Source organism: Dryas octopetala, chromosome 2 (genome assembly GCF_963921425.1).
Source record: "Dryas octopetala chromosome 2, drDryOcto1.1, whole genome shotgun sequence".
NCBI lineage: Eukaryota > Viridiplantae > Streptophyta > Magnoliopsida > Rosales > Rosaceae > Dryas > Dryas octopetala.
In genome coordinates, this window is record NC_141367.1 from 28,369,007 (window position 1) to 28,390,677 (window position 21,671).

At 37.1% G+C, this 21,671-nt stretch overlaps 3 protein-coding genes across 3 annotated transcripts; 2 read left to right on the forward strand and 1 right to left on the reverse strand.

Moving 5' to 3' along the window:
- The first annotated feature begins 338 nt into the window (after nt 1-338).
- LOC147295183 (uncharacterized) lies at nt 339-1,558 on the forward strand. Its single transcript, XM_086233300.1, has one exon. The coding sequence runs from the start codon at nt 373-375 to the stop codon at nt 1,372-1,374; it is 1,002 nt and encodes a 333-aa protein (XP_086089426.1). The 5' UTR covers nt 339-372; the 3' UTR covers nt 1,375-1,558.
- Nucleotides 1,559-3,446: 1,888 nt separating this feature from the next.
- Nucleotides 3,447-8,941, reverse strand: LOC147295184 (DHHC-type zinc finger family protein). Its single transcript, XM_086234323.1, has 9 exons — nt 8,384-8,941; nt 8,180-8,293; nt 6,990-7,394; nt 6,532-6,600; nt 6,375-6,446; nt 5,633-5,761; nt 5,377-5,457; nt 4,827-5,015; nt 3,447-4,398 (listed from the first exon to the last, which is right to left on the reverse strand). The coding sequence occupies exons 1-9, from the start codon at nt 8,423-8,425 to the stop codon at nt 3,631-3,633; spliced, it is 1,869 nt and encodes a 622-aa protein (XP_086090449.1). The 5' UTR covers nt 8,426-8,941; the 3' UTR covers nt 3,447-3,630.
- Nucleotides 8,942-17,325: 8,384 nt separating this feature from the next.
- LOC147295185 (beta-hexosaminidase (DUF1336)) lies at nt 17,326-21,472 on the forward strand. The gene is made up of 11 exons (XM_086232220.1): nt 17,326-17,530; nt 18,212-18,325; nt 18,605-18,966; nt 19,102-19,185; nt 19,285-19,536; nt 19,777-19,912; nt 20,001-20,163; nt 20,272-20,400; nt 20,497-20,691; nt 20,803-20,925; nt 21,067-21,472. The coding sequence occupies exons 3-11, from the start codon at nt 18,699-18,701 to the stop codon at nt 21,175-21,177; spliced, it is 1,461 nt and encodes a 486-aa protein (XP_086088346.1). The 5' UTR covers nt 17,326-17,530; nt 18,212-18,325; nt 18,605-18,698; the 3' UTR covers nt 21,178-21,472.
- The last annotated feature ends 199 nt before the right edge of the window (nt 21,473-21,671 follow it).

The window sequence follows — 21,671 nt, forward strand, 5'->3', positions numbered from 1 at the left end:
TATAAGGTGGTGCCTGAAGCACTATTCTTGTTTTAATAATCAGCAAAGAATTGGTACAATTTGGTTTTACAGCATGTTAATTAAAATTCAGCATGTTGTTAATATCTTTTTTTGGTGAATAACATGTTGTTAATATCTTTAATCAGGTGACTGCAATCCTATTTTGTATTTATTTAGAGAATATTCAAATCTTTAAAAAAAAAAAAAAAAATGTAAGCCTGACCAAGCCCAGCCCAAGAACCTAGAGCCAGGTAGTTTTCGGGCCCATCTTCAAGGCCCAAAAACTAGAAATCTACTGACATCCTTCATCTTCTTGAAGACTTGGTTCTTTGCTTCCTTCTCCTGCAAGCTATTCCCAAATCCCAATCCGCCATGGCAACTCCATCGCCACCTCTGCACCTGTTCTCATTGCTCTCCGGATCGAACCGCATAATAAAAGCCCACTCCCGCCACTTCTTAGCCCTCTCAGTCCTCTTCCTTCTCCCTCTCTCTTTCTCCTTCATCGTCTTCCCAACCCTCCAAACCCTCCTCATCGCTCCATTTCCAAACAACTCCCAGGCTTTTGTCAAGCTCTTAACTTTTTCCCCTCGTCAACACCAACCCACCATCCCCACCAAAATCTTTGTTCTCGCTCTCGCTTTCGCCCTCTTCGTTTTCGTCTTGGCTCTCTGCGCCCTCGCCTCAATCACCTACAGTGTCTTTCACGGCTTCTATGGTCGACCCGTCAAGCTCATATCTGCTATCAAGTCCATTTCCGCTTCCTTCTTGCGCCTATTGGGTACCTTTCTTGCTACCCAGATCGTTGGTTTACTGGTTTTCCTTGCCTGGGGGCTACTCGTGGCTTTGGTAGGTGGAGGGCTTAAGCTGATGGGGGTTAATATGGAGTCCTCTTCGCCTTTTTTAATTGGGTTTATTGTTATTTTTATGATTCCTTTGGTGCTGGTTGTGCTGTATCTTCAAGTGAACTGGTTCCTGGCTTCTGTGGTTGTTGTGGTGGAATCGACTTGGGGGTTCCAGGCCTTGACCCGAAGTGCGAATTTGATTAAGGGAATGAGAGGGGTGGCCTTGTCTTTGGTGTTGTTTTTCTTGTTTTTATGGGCGATTTTGGCTGTCTGTAGTTCCGACTTGGGTTTGGATGGGGATACTGATGGGTGGAAGAGTTGGTTATTTGTAGCGCGAATTGTGGTGTCTTCGATTTTTCTTATGAATATTCTGCTCTATAATGCCGCGGCGAATACTGTGTTGTATATGTACTGTAAGGCTATGCATGGAGAGCTTGCCATGGAAATTGCTGAGGAGTTTGCTAGGGAGTATGTTAGCTTGCCTTTCGATGATGGAAAAGTTCCTCATGTTGTTTCAGTTGGCTATCCTTGATAGGAGGTCAGTCACCATTGTTATGGCCATAACAAATACCCCTTTTCTTTCCCTTTAGTGATTGCGATCCTTGTTAGTCTCGTTTATTTCATCCGAATTTGTGCATAGAAGAACAAAATCAAAGATATGTGAATACTGCAAATAATATGAGACTTGTAAATACAATGATGTAGTTTGATGTGTTTATGATGGTGTGAAATGGATGGCTATATTGTTTTCAAATTGGGATGTGAAGTGAAGCCATCATGCTTTTTGTTGCATTAGAATCACTAGCCATGTTTAATGTAAATCCACTTTAGGATTTCAGCAAGATGGTATGGTGTTTTAGTTTAGTAATTATGGTGGTGCCTCCTTGTCACATGATCAGTTCTATCTAATCATGATGCCGAATACATTGGTGCAATTTTCAGTTTTGATATTATGACGCTTCAAACTAAACATGTTAACTGGTCCTCATCTTTTTGTAGATCTTACTTGCTGTTTCTTTATCTAACATCAACCTATGAAGGAGGTGATACCGTGATACCATTTAATGATTTATCGATTTCACTTAAGCATACATAAAATGAGAACCTGCAACCCTATTCTCTGATGCAGAGTAGAGGAATGGAACCCTGCTATGCAAATGATATCAGCCTCTAAGTACTTCCGAAAACAGCTTGAATATATGATAGATAATCTCTGAAAGTGACTGTTTTAGGTTTCCAAGATTGGTCTCAAAGGCATGAGGGTTTTAACCTTTTGGGCAAGCTACTATCAAGTAACCCTCGCAACTAATATAATTCCCATAATTTGTTGCAATAAAAAAGTTGCTTGCTCATTTGGCTCTGTTGATCTTAAAGTTAGTAGGTACAAGATCCTTCACTAGCCTGGTTCAATCTGGGTTTAGGAGAGTTCTCTAGTTCTTGGAGTGGGGGGTTTGTAGCTTTGTTTAGGGATTTGGTATTTACACTATTACCAGCTTAAGCCAGGCGAGAGTGACCAGTTACTCAAGGAAGAGCAGCATGAATTTTGAGTGTCCAGCAAAGTTCTTACATTGAATTGAAAAAGCATTGTTTTGAATTTGACTTGTCTGATCTAATTGAAAGTGCATGTATGTTGCCTCCTTTAGTTGTTGCTATTCTGAACGGTGCCTATGATCTAGTGACTTGAATACAGGGGAGAGCAAGTGCCTTGGCATAGAACAATTGAAATCTTATCACAATGTATATGTTTGGTTGCACTAGTAAAAAAAAAGAAACATTCTCAATCCAGTGAATCATTGATGTAACCATTAGCCAGCTTTTTATGGACTTGGATGCTCTCTCTTTCCTCTTCCTAAAATGCTAGCAGTCCAAGTTGGACAAAGAAAAATCTGCTGCCTTTTTCCAAGAGGAGAAACCCTCCTCTTTCTAAACTGGGATCATGGTTGCAAACTGGATGGGACACTCCAATCCATTTAGATTCAGCTAGTGATGGCTTTTAGAATTTCGACTTGTCTATGACTCTATGTAGGAATTGGGTGGGTCATTTGGAGGAGCAATTGATTGCTAACGTTTACTCACTTTGAAAAAAATAAAAGACTGACACTGGTAGATGAACCTATGCAGGTAACACCTGATTTTCGATGGCTCTAGTAGTCTCTGAAAAGTTCCCATACACAATGCGTTGATGCTGCTACTATTATTGCCCACTAATACATTCTCAGCGGCAAACAATCCCCTCTCTGACCACGAGATGATCCCCTCAAAACCTGTCATTTTCCGCTATTAACTTTTTTATTTTTCCATCCAATAAACCTGAAAATAATGTTCTTCGGTGGCGATTGAGCTCGTTGGTTGAATGATTTTGTTATAATAATAACGTTGAATGATTAGGATATAAAGGAGAGGAGAGAAAAGGAAGGAGAGCGAGCACTTAGGTCCGCCTTTTATTAACCAATATGCTCGGAAAGAATTCTTTCACATTTTCAAAATCATTGACCATAACATAAGCCATCTATTTGGGTTGGGTTGGGAACCTTGTTAACAAAAGCCCACACGGGGACAAAATTGAGAATTAAGGCAGCATACAAGCCATTTCAGACAATACCATCACCAAGTATGTGCATCTCGGTTGAAACCAAATTATAAAATTTCTATACAGCGCATGTCATGCCCCCATGAAGCCCTGAAACTAACATCTCTCAAGGCCTATTACGACCCACAAATGAAAGAATATTGAACTGTTCCCCTTAATTAAATCAAAATGGCCTAAGTTTCATTAACTCACAATTGATCAGAGCTTTCTAGTGTTAGCCTGGCTAGAAGATGATGCTTTCAGTTTGACTACCCTTTCATCCTGATCAGATCCAAAAAGAAGGTTACTCCAGTTTGTTGACCTTTGGATGATTCTTGAAGGAACCCTGTCACTATCTTCTCCACCAGACGCTTCATACCCATCACTGGTTGACCTTGATAGTGGGATTCCCATCTGAGATGCTGCAACAGGTAGACCTGTCAGCCGCCTTGCCTCTTCAGCTCCTGATGAGGACACCCGAAAGGGATGGATGTCAGGTGAGTCTAAACTGCTCTCAGGAGAAGAAGCCACAATCCCTGTGGAGCTTGACATAGCTCGGCTTGTTTGGAAAGCACTCCGGGCTTCAAGCTGAAGAGGGGCCAAACTAGTTGATGTCTCGGTAAAACCTTTCTCAACAGCTTTAGCTGAACCCTTTGTTAAAGCCTCCACGGGAAGCTCAGCTGGGAGGCGCACCCGCTTGGTAGCTCGCCTTCTATTATTGTCAGGCCTTGGAACCATTCGGCGACCACTGCTGCCAAAGCTGCTGTCTCTTTCTAGTCCAAAAGGAGCATCACGTCTCACAGGCTGAAGGATCTTGGACTTGTTTCTTGCCTCTGCCGCGGCTTTTGATACCTTTTCTGCATTTAATCTTGCCAGAGTCCATGGACTGATCTTTACTGCTGTATTCTTCTTCTTAATTGGTTCCTCTCCCACCATTTTTTTTCCATACGAACTAACAGATCCAGTCTCAGGGGGTACAACATCAAACTGGAAGAAAAACAAAACAGCAAAACGGACTAATCAGCCCATTTAGTTTACATTCCTTATTTTAGTCTCTCAATTGTCACTGACTCACTGCAATTTTCAGTCTATTACTATAGCGACAAACTAGTGCAATGTGCCAATTTGCATACTTAATCAAAAAGTGAGGTCGCGAATAATGTCAAAATATAACACCCTGAACTTTCAGTAACAGAACAGCTATAGATAACGCAAATGCCACAGTTATCGACACATTGCAATAAAATAAACCCAGATAAAAGACTTCCTATACAAATTATTCAGGCAAAACTGTGTATTTTCCTTTTACTACTGCTTACTGTGCATTTTCCTTCTACTGCTAAGAACTGGGATAAACACAGATTGGGAAGCATTATAAGTTCTACTGTAGCAAAAGGGTGGGCTGGTCAAATTACCTGATCTTCGAGGAACAGTCGTGGAGGTGTACACCAAGCACCTCGATGGAAAGTAGTAAAGGAGCTTGCACTGCTTAATCCAGTAAGTGAGCTTGCAGGAGACATTTGGGGACTCTGCTGACCTCCAACTCCTTGTTGCTCTTGCTCCTGCTCCCTCAAAGCGATGATGTAATCATATGTGCTGATTCCCTATATCACATTCAGGTTAACATTATTAGCTCATTAATTTATTATATTCACCTAAAATAATATGCTGTGTGAAAAAGATAAGGTAGGGTGTCTAAGTGATACCCATTAGACAAGAAAATTGAGGTGAAACATACAAAGATATTCAATTGACAATCATTTCCTTGTCTAACAATGATTACTTTTTTTTTTTCACTATGAGAAGGAAGACTATAAATAAAAACACATTGAAGGCATTAAAAATGGATCCCAAAACTGCAATGATAAGCATGAACCCAGATGATTATAATCAAGATTTGATTCACTTGAGTAATATAAAAGAAAAAATTGACATGATTATAAAGGAAGCAATTGCAAAGCTAACCTTCTTTATAAGGAGGATGTGAAAAAAGAAAAGTTGTGCAAGTGGCAGGGTTGCAATCATAGCCAAGAGGGTGCACACTGCCTGCAAAGTTTCAAGCTTAGATTATATTAGTTCTAGAACAGAAGGTCAAATCAAATAAACTAATTCTCTAGATATAGAATTCATTCAGCTAAAACTAGCAATAGCCAAGAATTTAAGAAGGTTGATTAGGTATTGCAGCTTAATTAGAAAACAGAGACAATGGCAGAAGACTAACCACCACAATGATGAAAGGAGCCAGAGAGAAACTGCTTCCCAACTTAGAAGAGATATCCACAGAGTACTGCTTCTTCTCAATAATACAGCAGATAAGCACGAAGATTCCAGTTGTCCATTGTAAAATAAGCTGCAATCTCAACCCCAAGGTGCACAAACCATGTATATACCTGTCAATAATTAATTAAAATGATAATGATTTGAAAATAAAATGCTTACTCTGAGGTGATCTTCAGGTTCTGGCTTGTTGCTTTTGGGAATAATGACAGAAAAAACAGGATGAAGTATCCATATAAGACCAGGAATGGTTCAATATTTTTGACAATGATTAGAAGACTACTGAGTTGACAGTTAGGAAGGCCAATGGTGAAAATGAATAGGAAGAGCTCTAGGATAAATGAGAGAACGCACCACTGCCTTAAAGTCCTCTAAAGACCCCAATGAGTCAAAGTCGAGGCTTACTTGATTCAATACCATGTCATGAAATTTGACTGTAAACATTGCATACCATCTAGAATTTCTTTTTCGTTCACAACAAAGGGGACCAGAGATGTTTGTAGATGGCTAGAGTGAATGAGGCTATGAGGATCCTAGGGCCTAGTTTACCTGGAATCAGGGCAATCTCAAAGGACTAGTAAGGTTCACAAGATATACAAGAGACAACGTGTGAGTGATTGTAGGTTTGAGTCATCTGACCACATGAAATATCCCAAGGAAGGAAAAGGATGGAGGCTTATGCTTACCAAGAGGAGAGAAGTAACCATAAGGGTGAAAAATTGTCGGTAATTCTTTTTGCCAATACAATTGTTAAGCCACTACAAAAATCAAAATGAAAATTGCATTAGAGGAATTACACTGCAGAAAAAGAAAATATATTCAACAATTCAAGATCCTGTATACCCTGCAGTGATGATCAAAACGGTCAACACATTTGTCACAAACTCTGCAGTGCTTGCTATACTTGAAAACCTGCATGGGAACAATTATTTGAATCACGTAAACTTTATACACTATCAAAGCAAAAGCCATGCAATAATTTTGAGAGTGGCTAGTAAAATGGGATGCAAGCCATGTGAGCTTGAGAAGATGTTAAGACTACAATGATCCCCTAACAGGTTACTTTTACTCGAGCTTTTCTCTCTTTTTTTTAAAGGAAAATAAGAGGGATTAGTCAATCATAAAACAAAACCACTCTCATTTTTCAGTAGGACACGTCCTAGGTGAAAACAAAAACTAGCATGCAGAGTCGACACCCCCAATGAATCCTTCCCACTGTTTGTTATAGATTGTAGAACACAATTGTAACACTTGTATGGAGAAAAGCATGAACCTTGGTAGAATTCAAGTGCATTACCCACCTCAACTTCACACAAACTGCAATAGAACATGCCTTCTTCACTCATTTGTTGCACAGAAGATTCCTGACTTGAACTGGAGCAATTGCATATATAAGCACATGGAGAGCAAGCCAACAGGAAGCATGACGAATGCTCTGACGATGCATTCTTGTTTGCAATATCACTGGTGGACATTTTTGGAGTCGCATCTTTGCCCAGCACATCCTTATCCAGAGGTTTTCCTCCAACTGTTACAGAATTAGCATCATGCATTGATGATGTTGATTCCCCACATAGTTTAGAATCTTTTGTACTAGTATGCTTTTCATTGGCAGGAATGTTGAGATACTTCTTTGACCTAAACACTCCCGGATCAGCGGGATCAGCAGCTGCACACCAAATATATAGGCTGAAGACACATGTAATCTGAAAAGAACAGAGATGTTACTTTTTATTGACAAGAGAATATATGTAATATTTAATATAATGGACGTAATTCATGACAAGTGTACATGTACAACTTTATTAACTGGCACATCAAACACACTATTCAGAGCCTCTAGATTTCATGAATAAACACAGACAATCATCCAATTTAAATGTTTTCCTTAGTAACATCTTTATTTTTCCTTGAGCCTTTTGTCTAACTACTTCTTTGAATAAAAAAAATACAACAGCAATGCGAAATTAAAGTTTGGAATTTATTGCTTAAAAAAATGTTGGTGTGGATTTGAATGGTTGATTGACGCCTTGAAATTCAAATTACCTATCTACAAAATCACACAAGTGGTTTGATATTAAAGCAATGGCTGCACAGACTAAAAATATTCTCGGTTGAGCTTGTTTGTTCATCTATAGAGGGACTTGCAACAGTTGCAGCAATTACTTCAAACTTCCAAAGGACCTCAGAAATCGGGAGTCCCTACAAAGTACATATACAGGCTAAAAGACAAGAATCCCATTTCCCTTATCAGCTAAAGTGACAAGTTCATTACATAGTTGAAAGAATCCACGGGTAAAATTACCAAAATAAATTGAAACACACTGGAACGGGCAAGAACCCAGATTGGAGAATAATGTTTCAGATATATAAAACCACACGCATAAATCATAAGCCAACGAGTAGAGAAAGCACGGATCTCAGTTCTGAACCCACCAAAAATGAGTAGAGAAATCGAATAAAAGTATGGGATTTAAGGGAAATGGCTTACAAGAGGGGTGTAGAGGCCCATCACTATATACTGAAAAATCTTCCTTCCAACAAAAGGAGCAAAGAACACATAGAAAGCAAAGGCCAACGCCATAAACACAGCTACAGCCACCACCTTCAGAGACACAAATCAAAAACACAAACAAAATTAAGACATTGAAGTGGCTGAGCCATAACCAGAATGCTAAGATTTTTGAGACGATACCTGGAGAGGATGGTACGGAAGTTGCCACCCATGCTTCCTCATTTTCTGCTTGAGTGCTGAAGACCCAGATAGAGAAGAAGACAATACAATGTATGTAGCAAGAAAAAGAATGAGTGACTTGGGTATCTACCTATCTCTGTCACTTGTTTGTCTTTATTTTATTTTCTTCCTCCACTTTCCCTCATTTTCCGGGAGAAAAAAAGATAATTGATTCACTGTGGAACCAACCCAGCAGAGATTGCATGAACATTTTCCAGGAGGGTGTCTAATCAGAGAGAGAAAAGAGCTCTGAAAGGTGTGGAGGAGATATGACAGGTATGAGGTAGTGGGTTTTGGGAGGAATGGACAACAATGAGGAAAAGCTTTGTCTGGTTCACTCAATCATCATAACCTTAAGTTATGGAAGGTGAGAAAATGAAAAAGAGGGCCTAGCTGGTTTTGGGTTTTCTCTTGTTTCTTGCACCAGGGCTTTTTTACTTGAGCAAAGATCTATGACTGATTGACTGTAAACAAAGAAACAATGAGAGAGAGAGAGAGAGAGAGAGAGAGAGAGAGAGAGAGGTCTCCCTTGGTTTTCTTTCCTTGCCTATAATTACCTACAACACACCTTTTACTTTTCTCTTGTATCCTAGCGTTACCTTTTTTCCCTGGCCAAACCATGTGTCACAGCCTCACAGGCCAGTGTTGCAACAGACAGTTGTTTGCTTCTTCTTTTTGTAATTTGCCCACAACCCCCATAAAAAAGTGTTTTTTACAACCCCTTCTACTCTTATCTCTCTCACTCTCTTCTTTTTTGGTTTTTTTAATGTATTTTATATATGGTGATTTTCATGGATAATCTTCTCCTTGTAGAAAGGAATAGCACAGTTGTAGAATTTCTCCTTTTGAGCTCCTCCTCTATGTCCATCTTGTATTACCTGATGGGAATACTTTTTAGCTAATAACTCATTTGTAGGCATTGGACAAATACCTACTTGTATTAAATGCTGTTTTTTGTTTTATCAAGTTGTATGAATTATAAGGGGTGGTTGGAAATGGTCGATGCCTAGAAGAAGACCAAGCTTGGATCTAGTGGTCAAGCCAAGCCAAGCCATGTGTTAAGATTTAAGAATATGTGCTTATAAGTTGAGCAATTTGCAAGAAAGCAAAAGAACCCATGTTGGTCCTACTTTTCTTCTTTGTCTCTGCTGCTTTGATGAATGCTTAATATTCACGTTTGCCGTTTTGCACGCCATTAAAACCAATTAAGAGCTTAATGGTTCTATGCTGTCATAATGTCATATACTTGGACCGTTACCATATAGAATCAGTCTTGAAAAGTGCTGATGCGTGGTTGTCACTATATCATTTAATTTTGGGCTCAACTTGAACCATTATAATCAAAATGACTACATTTATATCTTTAGCTCAAGTGGTTAAAGACGAGCTTACTTAAATAACTGAGATATTCAAACATTAATTTGGTGAACAGAGTACAAAACCAGTGTTTTTTGGCCCACTTTCAATTGCCTGAATTGAAATTTGAATGTGCCATGTGCTGCCGCTAGGCTACAAATCAATTAGAGTTTCACGGGTTTTCGTATGTGACTAGCAGCCACAGCTGATGAGAAACTTGAAGAAAAGGCCAATACCAATTACCACATTCACAATGGAATGTCAGCTTCTTTTTTTTATCTAACATTAGAATGTCAACTTGTGTGTGTGTTTCTTTTTTTCTTTTCTTATTTTTTCTGGGTTTGTAGATTAAAGTGTTAAACCCAAAAGAAAAAAACAAAGGCATTCAATGCATGTCATTGCAAAAGAAATGCATTACATAAAGTTTTTAAACCCATTATATTTAAACAAAAAAAAAACATTATGAAAATTTCATATTATAAGGTAAGCTAATTAAGTCCATTCTTAACTAAATGTATAAGTCTATAAATTTACAATCCGAGGGTATAATATTGTTATGTTATGTTATGTTTGGTAAACTTGTTGATAACAGTTTGAGCTTGTTGGGTGTGTGGGGTTGGATTGGATATTAACAATTTCGGGAGGCCAGAGTCCAGAGGCAGAGAGACTGACATAACAGTGAGAAAAAGGGCAAGGAAGAGAGTGGTGCAGATTGCGAAGTGTTGTATGCTACAGAGTTTTTAAATCCTCCTTTGTCAATTTGCATTTGGCATTTTCTTGTCAGATTTTGGACTTGATGACACAAAAATGGAAAAATTTATAAAATATCATCCCATGCACCCCCCTCACTTCTCCTTGAGATCCACACAATGAGAAATCAATGGTGAGTACCAAACAGATGGGATCTCTAGCATGCACTTTACCACAGCAAATCCTAACTGGGTTGTAAAAAAAAATTTAATTGCCTTGTTTGGGTTAAAACTTAAAACTTAAAAGAGAAGGTAAATTGAATTAAATAATATGGGGGTTTACGTATGGAGCCTGACAGGGTTGTTGGGCTGCATTGAATTCTTTGGATCTCTATCTGTCTGTCTGTCTCGGGCCTCAAAACTCAAAAAGGGTTTGGTCAGGATATATGCCTCTCTACTCTCACGTATTCCAAGCCCCACCTCCTGATCCCCACTACGTTGACCTCAGAGATGCTTGGGACCGTTGATGTTCAACAGCACTGCATGGTCGCCTAGATTGTTGACCAATCGGACGGTCAGAAAAAATTCACACCGCCTTGTACTTTGCACGAGCTGTACTAGATAATCAATTGACACGTTCTTGGCTTCTTGCTCTTGTTTCTTTCCACGATAGGACCATTTGCAGAGATGATTTTTTCTATAAAAAAAAAATTTTTATTTTGCACAAAATCAATATACTTAATTCAAGGCAATTTTTTTCAGCGAATACTGAACTAGATTATTAAAGAGAATTTTCTATGAACCCATATTTAAATTGAGGGAAAAATATATTTTTAGTCACTGTGTTTTATCTTATAATCAATTTTAATTTTTGTATTTTTAAAATTGTCAATTTAGTTCATATATTTATGTTTGCAAGCAATTTTAGTCCACTACTACTAAAATCATCCATCTATTTTCTTCCATCACCGAGAGCAACACACCACCATCATCCTCACCTTTTTTTCATCCCTCTCTCCCCTATTAGCTTTCTCTCTTTCTCTCTCTATTAGGCATAATAGGTAAAATTCACTACAAATTCGCCGCCACAATTGGTGATGGTAGATTAAAATTACTTGCAAACATAAACACATAGACCAAATTGGTAATTTTGAAAATACAATGACTAAAATTAATTGCAAGATAAAACACATGGACTAAAAATGCATTTGTCCCTTAAATTAATGGAAGAACCAAAGAAATTTGAGCATATATTTTCTATGATATTTATTATTAAAAATAAATGAATCTCATAATGTGCCCATATTTAAATCAACGAAATACTCATCTATAAATTGGTGAATTTTTTTTATGATTTTAGCAATTTATTTTACTCATATTTTTGCATTTTTTTATAGCCACTGACTGTTGTTTTACCTCAGTCCAATATTCACATATCATATATTCATATGAACTCCACAAAAAAAAAAAAAAAATTGCAGTCAAATGTGTGTCTCAATCTTGATAAGCAAAAAAGGAGTTGTTGCTTTAGTGGAAAAATAAGTCAAAATTCAACAACCAGCTGTTACGAAGAAATTGCTGCTGCTTTCTTAATTCTTAGCAAATAACCAACCAATAAGATGAGGATTAAGGAGAGAATAACAAGGTGGTATAACCGTATAAGAGAACAAGAAAAGAAAACAGAGGGAATGGTACAAAAATTGCGTTTATAATAATAATATGGTCATTAATTTTTTTTTTTGGCCAAGTATATGGTCATTTATTTAGTTATCAAGAATTCACAAGTCACAACTTGATGTCAAACATGAACCAAAGCAAGAGGAGGATTTGACCCGTGACGACCCTACCCGCTTTTATCTTTTCCTTTTTCTAGTTGTTTAGGGGGCACGTGATTGGTGAAACCCGTGACATAGCTTCCCTATTGTTGGACTTTCAATCAATAATGGAATTTTTAATCAATTAGGAACTACCTTTCTTCTTAGATTTTGGCAAACACTTTATCCCTCCAATTAGACTAAGCTTCAATGTTTGCACTTGCTAACATACGTTCGAGCGTTTGCACTTTGCACTTACAAATATATATTTGTAAAGTGTTCGAATGCTCAATTACAATTGAAGTCATCTCACTCGCCTGTCCAATTTAGGTGTCACAAAACAACACCTACCCAACTCCGGTTTTTTTTTTTTTTTTGCTTCTACCATTGGTAATTGGGAATGTTACAAGACTTAATTTCATAGCTTTTCTTTTCTAGTAAATATTAATTTATCATATATTAAAAAAAAGTGTTGTACTTGGACCAATGAAAGTAATGAATCCATGTTATAGGGACCCAACTCCTCTATAGTCTATACAAGCATGGACAATAATATGAAAACTTTTTGTATGTAAAATGTGTGCGAGCTTGCAATTTGGATTAGCCAAATTTGGAAACCTTCTCAATTTTCCGCAACAATGAAAAGTAGCTTGCTTCATTTTAAGAGTGCAATTCGATGCAAAAATGTGCATTTATATGTAATTTTGGGGAAAAGTTTTCCTTAACGTTTTCACCTTTGTTAGCACAACTCTCTCTCTCTCTCTCTCTCTCTCTCTCTCTCTCTCTCTCTCTCTCTCTCTCTCTCTCTCTCTCTCTCTCTCTCTCTCTCTCATAAGTAGTAGGGCACTAGGGCCATCACACATTTAAAGCTCAGGGTCATTCCTCACTCTTTACTCGATGGTAAATTAAAGAAGGTGTGGGTGGTTGTCCTTTTGCTTTTGTTATATTATTACATTAATTACTTTATTACAAAGTTACAAACATGTGGTGCATTCAATCATGGCTAAGCCCCTCGCTATGGCTATGAGCCTATGACCCACCTCTTACATGCTCCCTCTGCCCATATGTCTCTTACCAAGTTTGGTCCCTGCGAAAATGAAATCCGGCCCAATTCAGGCCCTGATCTTGAGCCTAATTGCTTGTGCCCAGGCTTCTTACCAATCTAGCAAGATGACTGTGGGCTGAGCCCAGAAAAGTTCTAAGAGTTGTTGTGCACAAGTTTTATCCAATTGAATATTTTTTCACAATAGTTTAATTTGAATTTAATTCTCTCCCATGTGCTGCTTTACATTTTACAAGCAAGCTATAAATTTCAAGAACATGGGGATTTTAATGGTTGCAGCCACCGATGAAGCTCATGTTGTGTCTCTAAATTTTTATATTCTCTAGTCTAAGCCATTTATAACCTTTGTCCCCAAAGCACTGTACACGATAAGGTTATGGTTTCAAATTAAGGTCAAGGATCTGAATCCACAAAGTCCATATATTACATGCATTTCATCAAATATTACATAAACTAAACTGAGGTATAATGATTCTGTAAATGTAGCTATGGATTCTCTTACTTTTATTGGCCAAAAAAACTTGGTCCTCCTGCTAAAATGGGTTGAGTATTGTTCTATTTCCCTGAGTTTGTTAAAGTGGGTGTAGCCGTGTAGGTTTGGGCTGCAGGGAACAAATCAAACTAGAGGTGTCAAACGGGCCGGCCCGGCCCGGCCCGACCCGTTTAAGTTGAGTCCATCGTGCTTTCGTGCCGTGCTCGGGCCGGCCCATATAGTTAAGATCTAAGCCCAGCACGGCCCATGGCCCGCGGGCCATTCGTGCTCGTGTCGTGCCTTAAACGGGCCGGCCCACGGACCTATTTTTATTTTTATTTTTTATGGTGATAAAACTAATCTTATGATATTTTTTCTTATTTATAATTAAATATTAACATTATTTTTCATGAAAATTGAATATTTTTGTTGAAAAGTTCTTTAAAAATAGAAAAAACAATGTTAAAATAGTCGTGCCTAATTCGGGCCCATTTCGTGCCCGTGCTCGTGCCGTGCTTGGCCCGTGTCGTGCTCGTGCCGTGCCGTGCCCGATGGGCTAAAAACTTCGGCCCAGCCCGGCCCATTTAATCGTGCCGTGCCGTGCCTATTTTAATCGTGCCGTGCCGTGTCGTGCTCGGGCCGGCCCGACCCGTTTGACACCTCTAAATCAAACAGTGTAGCTAGTGCTATTGTAGCTGTCTACCACAACATAATAATTGGGTTGGTGATTTGGAAAAATAATATATATCTTGTTCTTGTACCTTGTTTTGTTGGGTTCCCTTTATTTCTTTTTTGTTCCTACATATAATCCAAGTAATTAAACTAATGTTTTTGCTGCAGATAATTAAACAAGTAATTAATGTTAGTTTATGGGTTATGATCAGTACTTCCCAGATGACCATCCACCAATTTTCCTAACTCAACAACATTAATGGCTGGGGGCAGGAAGTCTTTGGAGTGGGTCTAGAACTCAACAAAAATTGTTGACACCAAGAATAAAGAATTAGCTAAGTATCAGATCATCCTTCTGATTTTAATGTAGTTGTTAGATATTCTCTGTCCTCCTCCTCCTCAGTCCTGAGCATTGAGTGTGATTGCACCTAACTAGGATATTATTTGCTTCTTGATTATTTTTTTCTGGTACTTTATTGAATATATATCAGATAATGACATAAACTTATACAAAGGTGCATGGGAATTAGAAAATGCATACAAGAACTTAATAGAGCATCAATCAATTAATCTCTAAAATCTCATTACTACCTAGTTTTGTTCTTATAAGACATCAAAGTCTAGTTTTTCGTTTGATTATTTCTTCATTTGGTAGGTGGAAATAAGCCTTGACCCGAATTAAGTATCTTTTCTTTACGGCTTAACTAACTTTTAACACGGCCACACAGGTGGACTCGCTAGCTAGTCCATTTCAACTATATTAAGACAAATGCCTAATCAAAGACAAAAGCAACTAATTATTGTTTTTAAGATATGGGTTGCTTGAGTATCCCATTGTGATTAAGGACTTCCACTTACAACATTAATTGCATTATTTATGTTAATAAACTATTATTTTTACTCATACTCAATTTTTTTAATGCGCACAAGTTTAGCAATCATTAATTATGGAACATGATTTTCATGCATTAGAATTTTAGGACTACATATTTTGAAATTTAAATGCTTTTTTTCTTTATTTTATTTAAAAATAGACAGACTTCAAATCATTTTATAGATATGAGTTACCATAAAGATTAAGCTATTAAATTTTGCCATTAAATTTGTTTATAAGTCATACAATATAATGAATATATGTACTATAGACTAACTGAATTAATAACAAGCATGCGAAATTCACCATAGAATACCAAACTCTACTTAATTTTATTTTTTGCATTGATGCAGCCATGTAAGCTGCTAGTTCTATTAAGAATTCCAGAAAAAAAAAAAAAAAAAGAGCAGGTGGTTGTATTTGAAATAAGAGGTTGGTGGTGACTTTATGTGGTGGTGGAAAGACACGAGTGTTTTATTTAGAAAGGAGTCATGGTCAGTTGGCCACTTCACTTGTCCGCCGACTGATTCGCATGGACGTGCACAAAAAAATTAAACTCAGAGAGAGTCTCTGCCTTTGCCACTCTGCCATGATGGTGACCTTCCGCAGTACATGTAAAATATTCATCCAAAGGTGAGCATCACCACCTTACTAAATGCTTGACATCTGTCATTATTGTAGTTAACTATGGTCAATTATTTAAAATTAATATTTTAAAGAGTTTGATTATGACGAGAGATAAAAATAATTTAAAAATAAAAATCCATCAGCCTCAATCGATGTCATGAATTGATTGAGGCTCAAATTTTCCAGACGGGGTTGGGTAGGTGTCGCCGGCGTTGAAGGAGGGCTGCCGGAAAAGATGGAAGGGGAAGGGGTGGGCTCTTGCACATCGATTGGGGCTGAAGGGTTTTTTATTTTTTCATTTTTTATTCTTAATTTTTTTTTATCTCTCATCATAATTAACAATTTAACACTTAAGATATTAGTTTTAAAAAAATTGACTATAGTTAACTACAATAACCACATATGACAGATGTCAAACATTTAATAAGGTGATAGAGCAAATTTGCTCACAATATTCATTTATATTTTTTATCTTTTTTATCTTAATTTCATGAATAGCAAATTATATTTAAATTAATAAAATATTTTAAGATTACATGATGGTTAATATAAATTTTATTTTCTCACAAAATTGATGAATTTTGAAATTATATCTTATTTTAGTTACTAAGTTTAATCTACTTAATGATGTCATGTATTTTGGTTAATTAAAATATATTAATTTGACCATTTTTTTTTTCATTACTTATGAAGTTGTCCTTACTTTTGTTTAGGTTATAGAAATGAGGTGCATGGTACTTGAATGATGTTTAGGGTTTAAAAATGGGTTTAGGGTTTAGATTTAGGGTTATGGAACTTATGGTTTAGGTTTTAGATCTCGAATTTTGGATTCTAATCTTAAGTCATTTTGCTACATAGTAGTTAAACACAAATCTAATATAAATATAAACTTGAATAATAATATATGTTTATTAATATATTATAATTTATTTATTTTAGTCAATAATAACTAAAATAAATTTATTAAAATATAATTGTAAAAAATTTTATTCATTTATTTGTAATTAGCCTTTTTATGAATTTGTAACTATAGTTTATATAATAAAAAGAAGTTGGAGTAAATACCATGGAATCAAGTGCATTAGTAATGGCACGCAGACATAGTTGCAGTCACTTTATGTATAAATAAGCCAGCAATTAATTAAGTGGATCCAAAATAGTACTTAAACTAATCTATTATTAGAATATTGATTTGGTTGAAGATGGATATTTGGAGAGGCCAATGCATGCCATCGAATCAAGTGCTTTGAAATAGCCGAATTTGTAGTGAAATATATGGTTTCCTAAGTGCCAACTAATACAAACCCACCCACAAAAAGAAAGGCAAGAACGAAACCATCCGAATACAAAGGTGGTGGTGTTGAATCTGCGTGCATTTCCTGTGTTGATATATTTTCATTTGGAAGCAGAGCAGTTGGGTTGAAAAACAGGGGAGGGAGACGAGACCAAGTACAGGGAGGAAGAGGAGGCCGAGTTCCTCACAGGGAACGACGGTTGTCCTCATTTACATGCCCCAGTTCTAATCGTTTCTAAACCCTCAGGTCTCTCTCTCTCTCTCTCTCTCTCTCTCTCTCTCTCTCACCTTCTGCAATGATCTGCATGTTTCTTCTCTTCTGGGTTGTTTTAATTTAACATCATGTCTTTGTTGATGATGATAGTGTTTTCGATGTTCCTCTTTCTATCGTAGTTTACAATCATGCCTGTTGTTCTTTTTTGTGTCCTTTTTCTCTTCTTTAATCCACCCAATTCCTCTCTCTTTTTTTATTTTCTTTTTTAACTTTTATATACATGCTGTATCTATCTATTGAAGTTTATTAAGGATTTACTGTTTCTTTAATGTTTCATTACACATTGCAACTACTCTCTTTGTACCCACCATAAAGAAAACGAAGAAAAAAGAACTGATTAATTTATATTCATTTCTTTAACAATTAACATCATTACTGGTTCCCAATTTATCAGCCTCTCTTTGTCTTTTGCTTGCACAACTGATGGGGACTGGCGCAGGCCTTTTCTCCTATATATATATATATATATCCTACTTTCCCAATATTTCGTGTTCCATTTATCCTTGGTTTTTTATTTCTATTCACAATCAGTTAAAGCATATTGGGTAGTTTTGAGTTTGGGGTGGTTGTATTCAAAATTTGCACAGTTCCTTTCGTAACTATCAACTTTTTATTGATGGTTCTTCATTTTTCTTGTTGGGGTTATTTCTTCAGGTACTTTTTTCAAAGGTGGAGTTTCAAGTATGGCAATGTGAATTATTCTCTTGTAGTGTTAAATATCTACAGTAGAGAGGCAGGGGTCCTCTGTGGAGTGCATTTGAATTGAAGGTACGTCTGTTGGGTCTGTTACCTGTCTAATGAATATGTACACATGTCCTGAAAAAGCTTGTATAATGTACGTTTATAATTGTTTGGACTGTGTTTGTGTCCATGCCAACTTGAAAATATTTAGAAGGAAAATGTTGAATTCGGTCATATTTTCCCTTGCTAGTGTATAATTTGTTATTGAACTCCATATGACTGATTATAATGAATTGGGATGATGAAGCTTGCTCTTATTGTTGTATATCATATTTTCTTCAACTCTGTAATTTTATTGCCTTGCAGGCTAAATATATCTGTAGGTCTACATCCACTGTGCCTTCTTTTTTTTTTCCAAAGTTGGCTCATTACTTGTAGTGGTTTGTAGAAAGTAATTGTGATGGGTTCCTGTGCCTCAAAACCACATGCAACTATTAAAACCACACAGAAAAAGAACCACAGATCCAGCAAAGGCAGACGCCGGGGAAAGAAGAAGGTTTCCGCCGCCAATCCTGATGCACCTACAAGACGGTCTGTCAGTGAGTACGTACAAATTGACTTTGAGAAAGGTGCTGCAACCACCTGCAAGAGATCTGAGGTTTCTAATGGGACATTTCATCTCACTCAGCTTCAATGGAACCACAGTCAGATTGATGCAAATAATGGTGGTAAGATTCAAATGTTAATTGTAAGAATGTTTAGGACTTAGGAATTGGTTTCATGAATAAAGTTACAAATGAATAAGTGGATGTTCAAATCATGATTGAAGTGATTTCTGACCATAACATTTCAACTATGCACAGGGAAATGCCAAGGGGAAGCATGGTTTGACTCACTTAGTATGATGGAATCTGATTCAGACGATGACTTCTGCAGTGTACATGGAGGTGATGTACTCAAATCTCATCACAACCAAGTGAAAAATTCTTTTTGTTGTGGCTTTGTGAATGTTAGCCAACTGTAGTTCTTTCTTTTTTGGGTGTCAGATGGCTTTCCTTCAGTAGGTAATCCAATTGGGACTATCCCAAATGCTCAATTGGTTCAGTATGAAAAGGCATCATGCTTTGTTGATAAGGGATGTAAATATGAGGGGTTCTATGAAAGTTATCTGAAAATAGATGGAGGTGGACGCCATTCCGTAGAGAAAACCCAAGTCATTTGTAATGACAAGAATAAGCCTAAGATCATGCTTTCTTACAAGAGGAAATCCATGGACGACAGTGAAAGGAGTGAATTTTGTAAGTAACTAATTTAGTATCGGCTTTAAAATTTCAAATATCACTAATTTCTGATGAAAGTTGAGGTAGAATCTAAGTTCATGCAGAATTTATGTTAGTTTTCTGATTAGCATGTGATGCTGCCTTCTATTATCAAGTAACTCTGCTTCAATTTGAATTTAAGCATGCAATATATGCGGATATGCCTACATGCACACTGCTAGTCTGCTACAACACTGAATTTAACAAGTGGATGCACAGGTGCGCCTGAGAAATACATATTTCGTCCAAAAGCAGGACTTCGTATTCCTTGTTCAACCGAAGAGATGCCAACTCCAGGATCCTGGTCTGTAGTTGCACCTTCAGTTTTTAAGCTCCGCGGCGAAAATTATTTCAAGTATGTTAGCTGTTTTCTTTATTTTTTTTTGTTTTTTTTTTTTCTCATTGACTTTGATTGTCTAAACATGAAACAATTTATTATGCAGAGATAAACAGAAGTACCCTGCTCCAAACTACAGCTCATATGTACCAATCGGTGCTGATTTGTTTATCTGCCCACGAAAGAGAGATCACATTGCTCAGCATCTTGAGCTTCCTTCTGTAAAACCACATGATAAAGTTCCTTCCCTACTGATTGTTAATATACAGGTTCATTCTCTCTCTCTCCCTCTAATATATATGTGTGCGTGTGTGTGTTAGAGGTGCAATGTGATTACATTCATCATACATATCCTGACTCTGGTGGTGTTGTTGCAGTTGCCTACTTATCCTGCTTCAATGTTCCTTGGTGATGGTGATGGGGAAGGCATGAGTCTTGTACTATATTTTAAAGTTAATGAAAATTTTGACAAAGAGATATCTCCTCATTTCCAAGAAAGCATCAAGGTATTTATTTCTACACCAATTTTTTAAATTTTCACATCTCTGATTTGGGTGGTGAATAGAATATGATCTTATTTTGCCTTTTGTTTTCTGTCACAGAAATTTATTGATGATGAGACAGAAATAGTTAAAGGGTTTGCAAAGGATAGTGCAGTTCCTTTCAGGGAAAGGCTAAAAATTCTGGCTGGATTGGTCAATCCAGAGGAACTCCAGTTGAGTGGTGCTGAAAAGAAGCTTATAACTGCTTATAATGATAAACCAGTGCTCTCACGCCCTCAACACAAATTCTTCAAGGTAAAAAAATAGAATAAAATAAAATTCTTTTTAGTTCTCATATAAACCAGTGCTTTCATGACCTCAAGTTGAGCTTTAAACTAACTGGACCTATGCAATTTTATTTGACAGGGACCTAATTACTTTGAGATTGACCTAGATATACATAGGTTCAGCTACATATCCAGGAAAGGACTTGAATCCTTCAGAGACCGTTTGAAGAATGGGGTAGTTGATCTGGGATTGACAATCCAGGTACATTCACTCTGTTACCACTCACTTGAGTAACGCTAAAGGACTATATGTTTGGACCGTATTAGCTTACCACATTGGTCCCTGGACCTGCATTTCTATTTGAACAAACTAATTTACAGTGACTTGGGTTTTCTTTGGCAGGCACAAAAACAAGAGGAATTGCCGGAGAAAGTGTTGTGCTGTATGCGTTTGAATAAGATAGATTTTGTAAATCATGGTCAAATACCTACACTTGTAACCAGGGATGACTGATTTGAACAGGTGCCTGGATCCCTGGAGGGTTTGCATTTTAAAGGCCTATAGTTCTCCGGCCACAGAAAGAAAACACCATTCAACAGACTTGTTTTGTAAACATTAGATTACTGAGACCAATTGGTGCACAGAGGAATAAAAGAAAAATGAAAAAAAAAAAAAAAAAACAGCTTCAATATCTGTACCCATAAACTTTCTGTCCTCTGTGCCATTATATCTGTAAACCATACTATGGTAATCATGGCCACAAAGCTTATCAGAATGAACACCAATGTTGTAGGGTTTGGCCATTCAATCTAAAGTGCAAGATAGTTAGAGCCTCAAGGGGAAGTGCTCATGTTGTATAATTGGCCCAAGACCTTCAATTAATCCATGTAACTTTTTTAATGAGGAAAACCCTTATAACCCACTTCTCATCGGTCACAAAGACTTAAGTTAAACCTCGAATATGGGTAATCACCCGCAATTCAAATTCTGGTTTTAGCAACCTGATT

Bases quoted from the DNA above. Each gene is read 5' to 3' on its own strand.
- LOC147295183 (XM_086233300.1), top strand. From the start codon at position 373: ATGGCAACTCCATCGCCACCTCTGCACCTGTTCTCATTGCTCTCCGGA.
- LOC147295184 (XM_086234323.1), bottom strand. From the start codon at position 8,425: ATGAGGAAGCATGGGTGGCAACTTCCGTACCATCCTCTCCAG. The intron at 7,395-8,179 runs GTAAGCCATTTC...TGTTCTTTTCAG, and splicing joins TGGGCCTCTACACCCCTCTT to ATTACATGTGTCTTCAGCCT. The intron at 5,458-5,632 runs GTTAGTCTTCTG...GAAACTTTGCAG, and splicing joins CTCCTTTCATCATTGTGGTG to GCAGTGTGCACCCTCTTGGC.
- LOC147295185 (XM_086232220.1), top strand. From the start codon at position 18,699: ATGGGTTCCTGTGCCTCAAAACCACATGCAACTATTAAAACCACACAG. The intron at 19,186-19,284 runs GTGATGTACTCA...TTTGGGTGTCAG, and splicing joins CTTCTGCAGTGTACATGGAG to ATGGCTTTCCTTCAGTAGGT. The intron at 20,692-20,802 runs GTAAAAAAATAG...TTTATTTGACAG, and splicing joins CTCAACACAAATTCTTCAAG to GGACCTAATTACTTTGAGAT.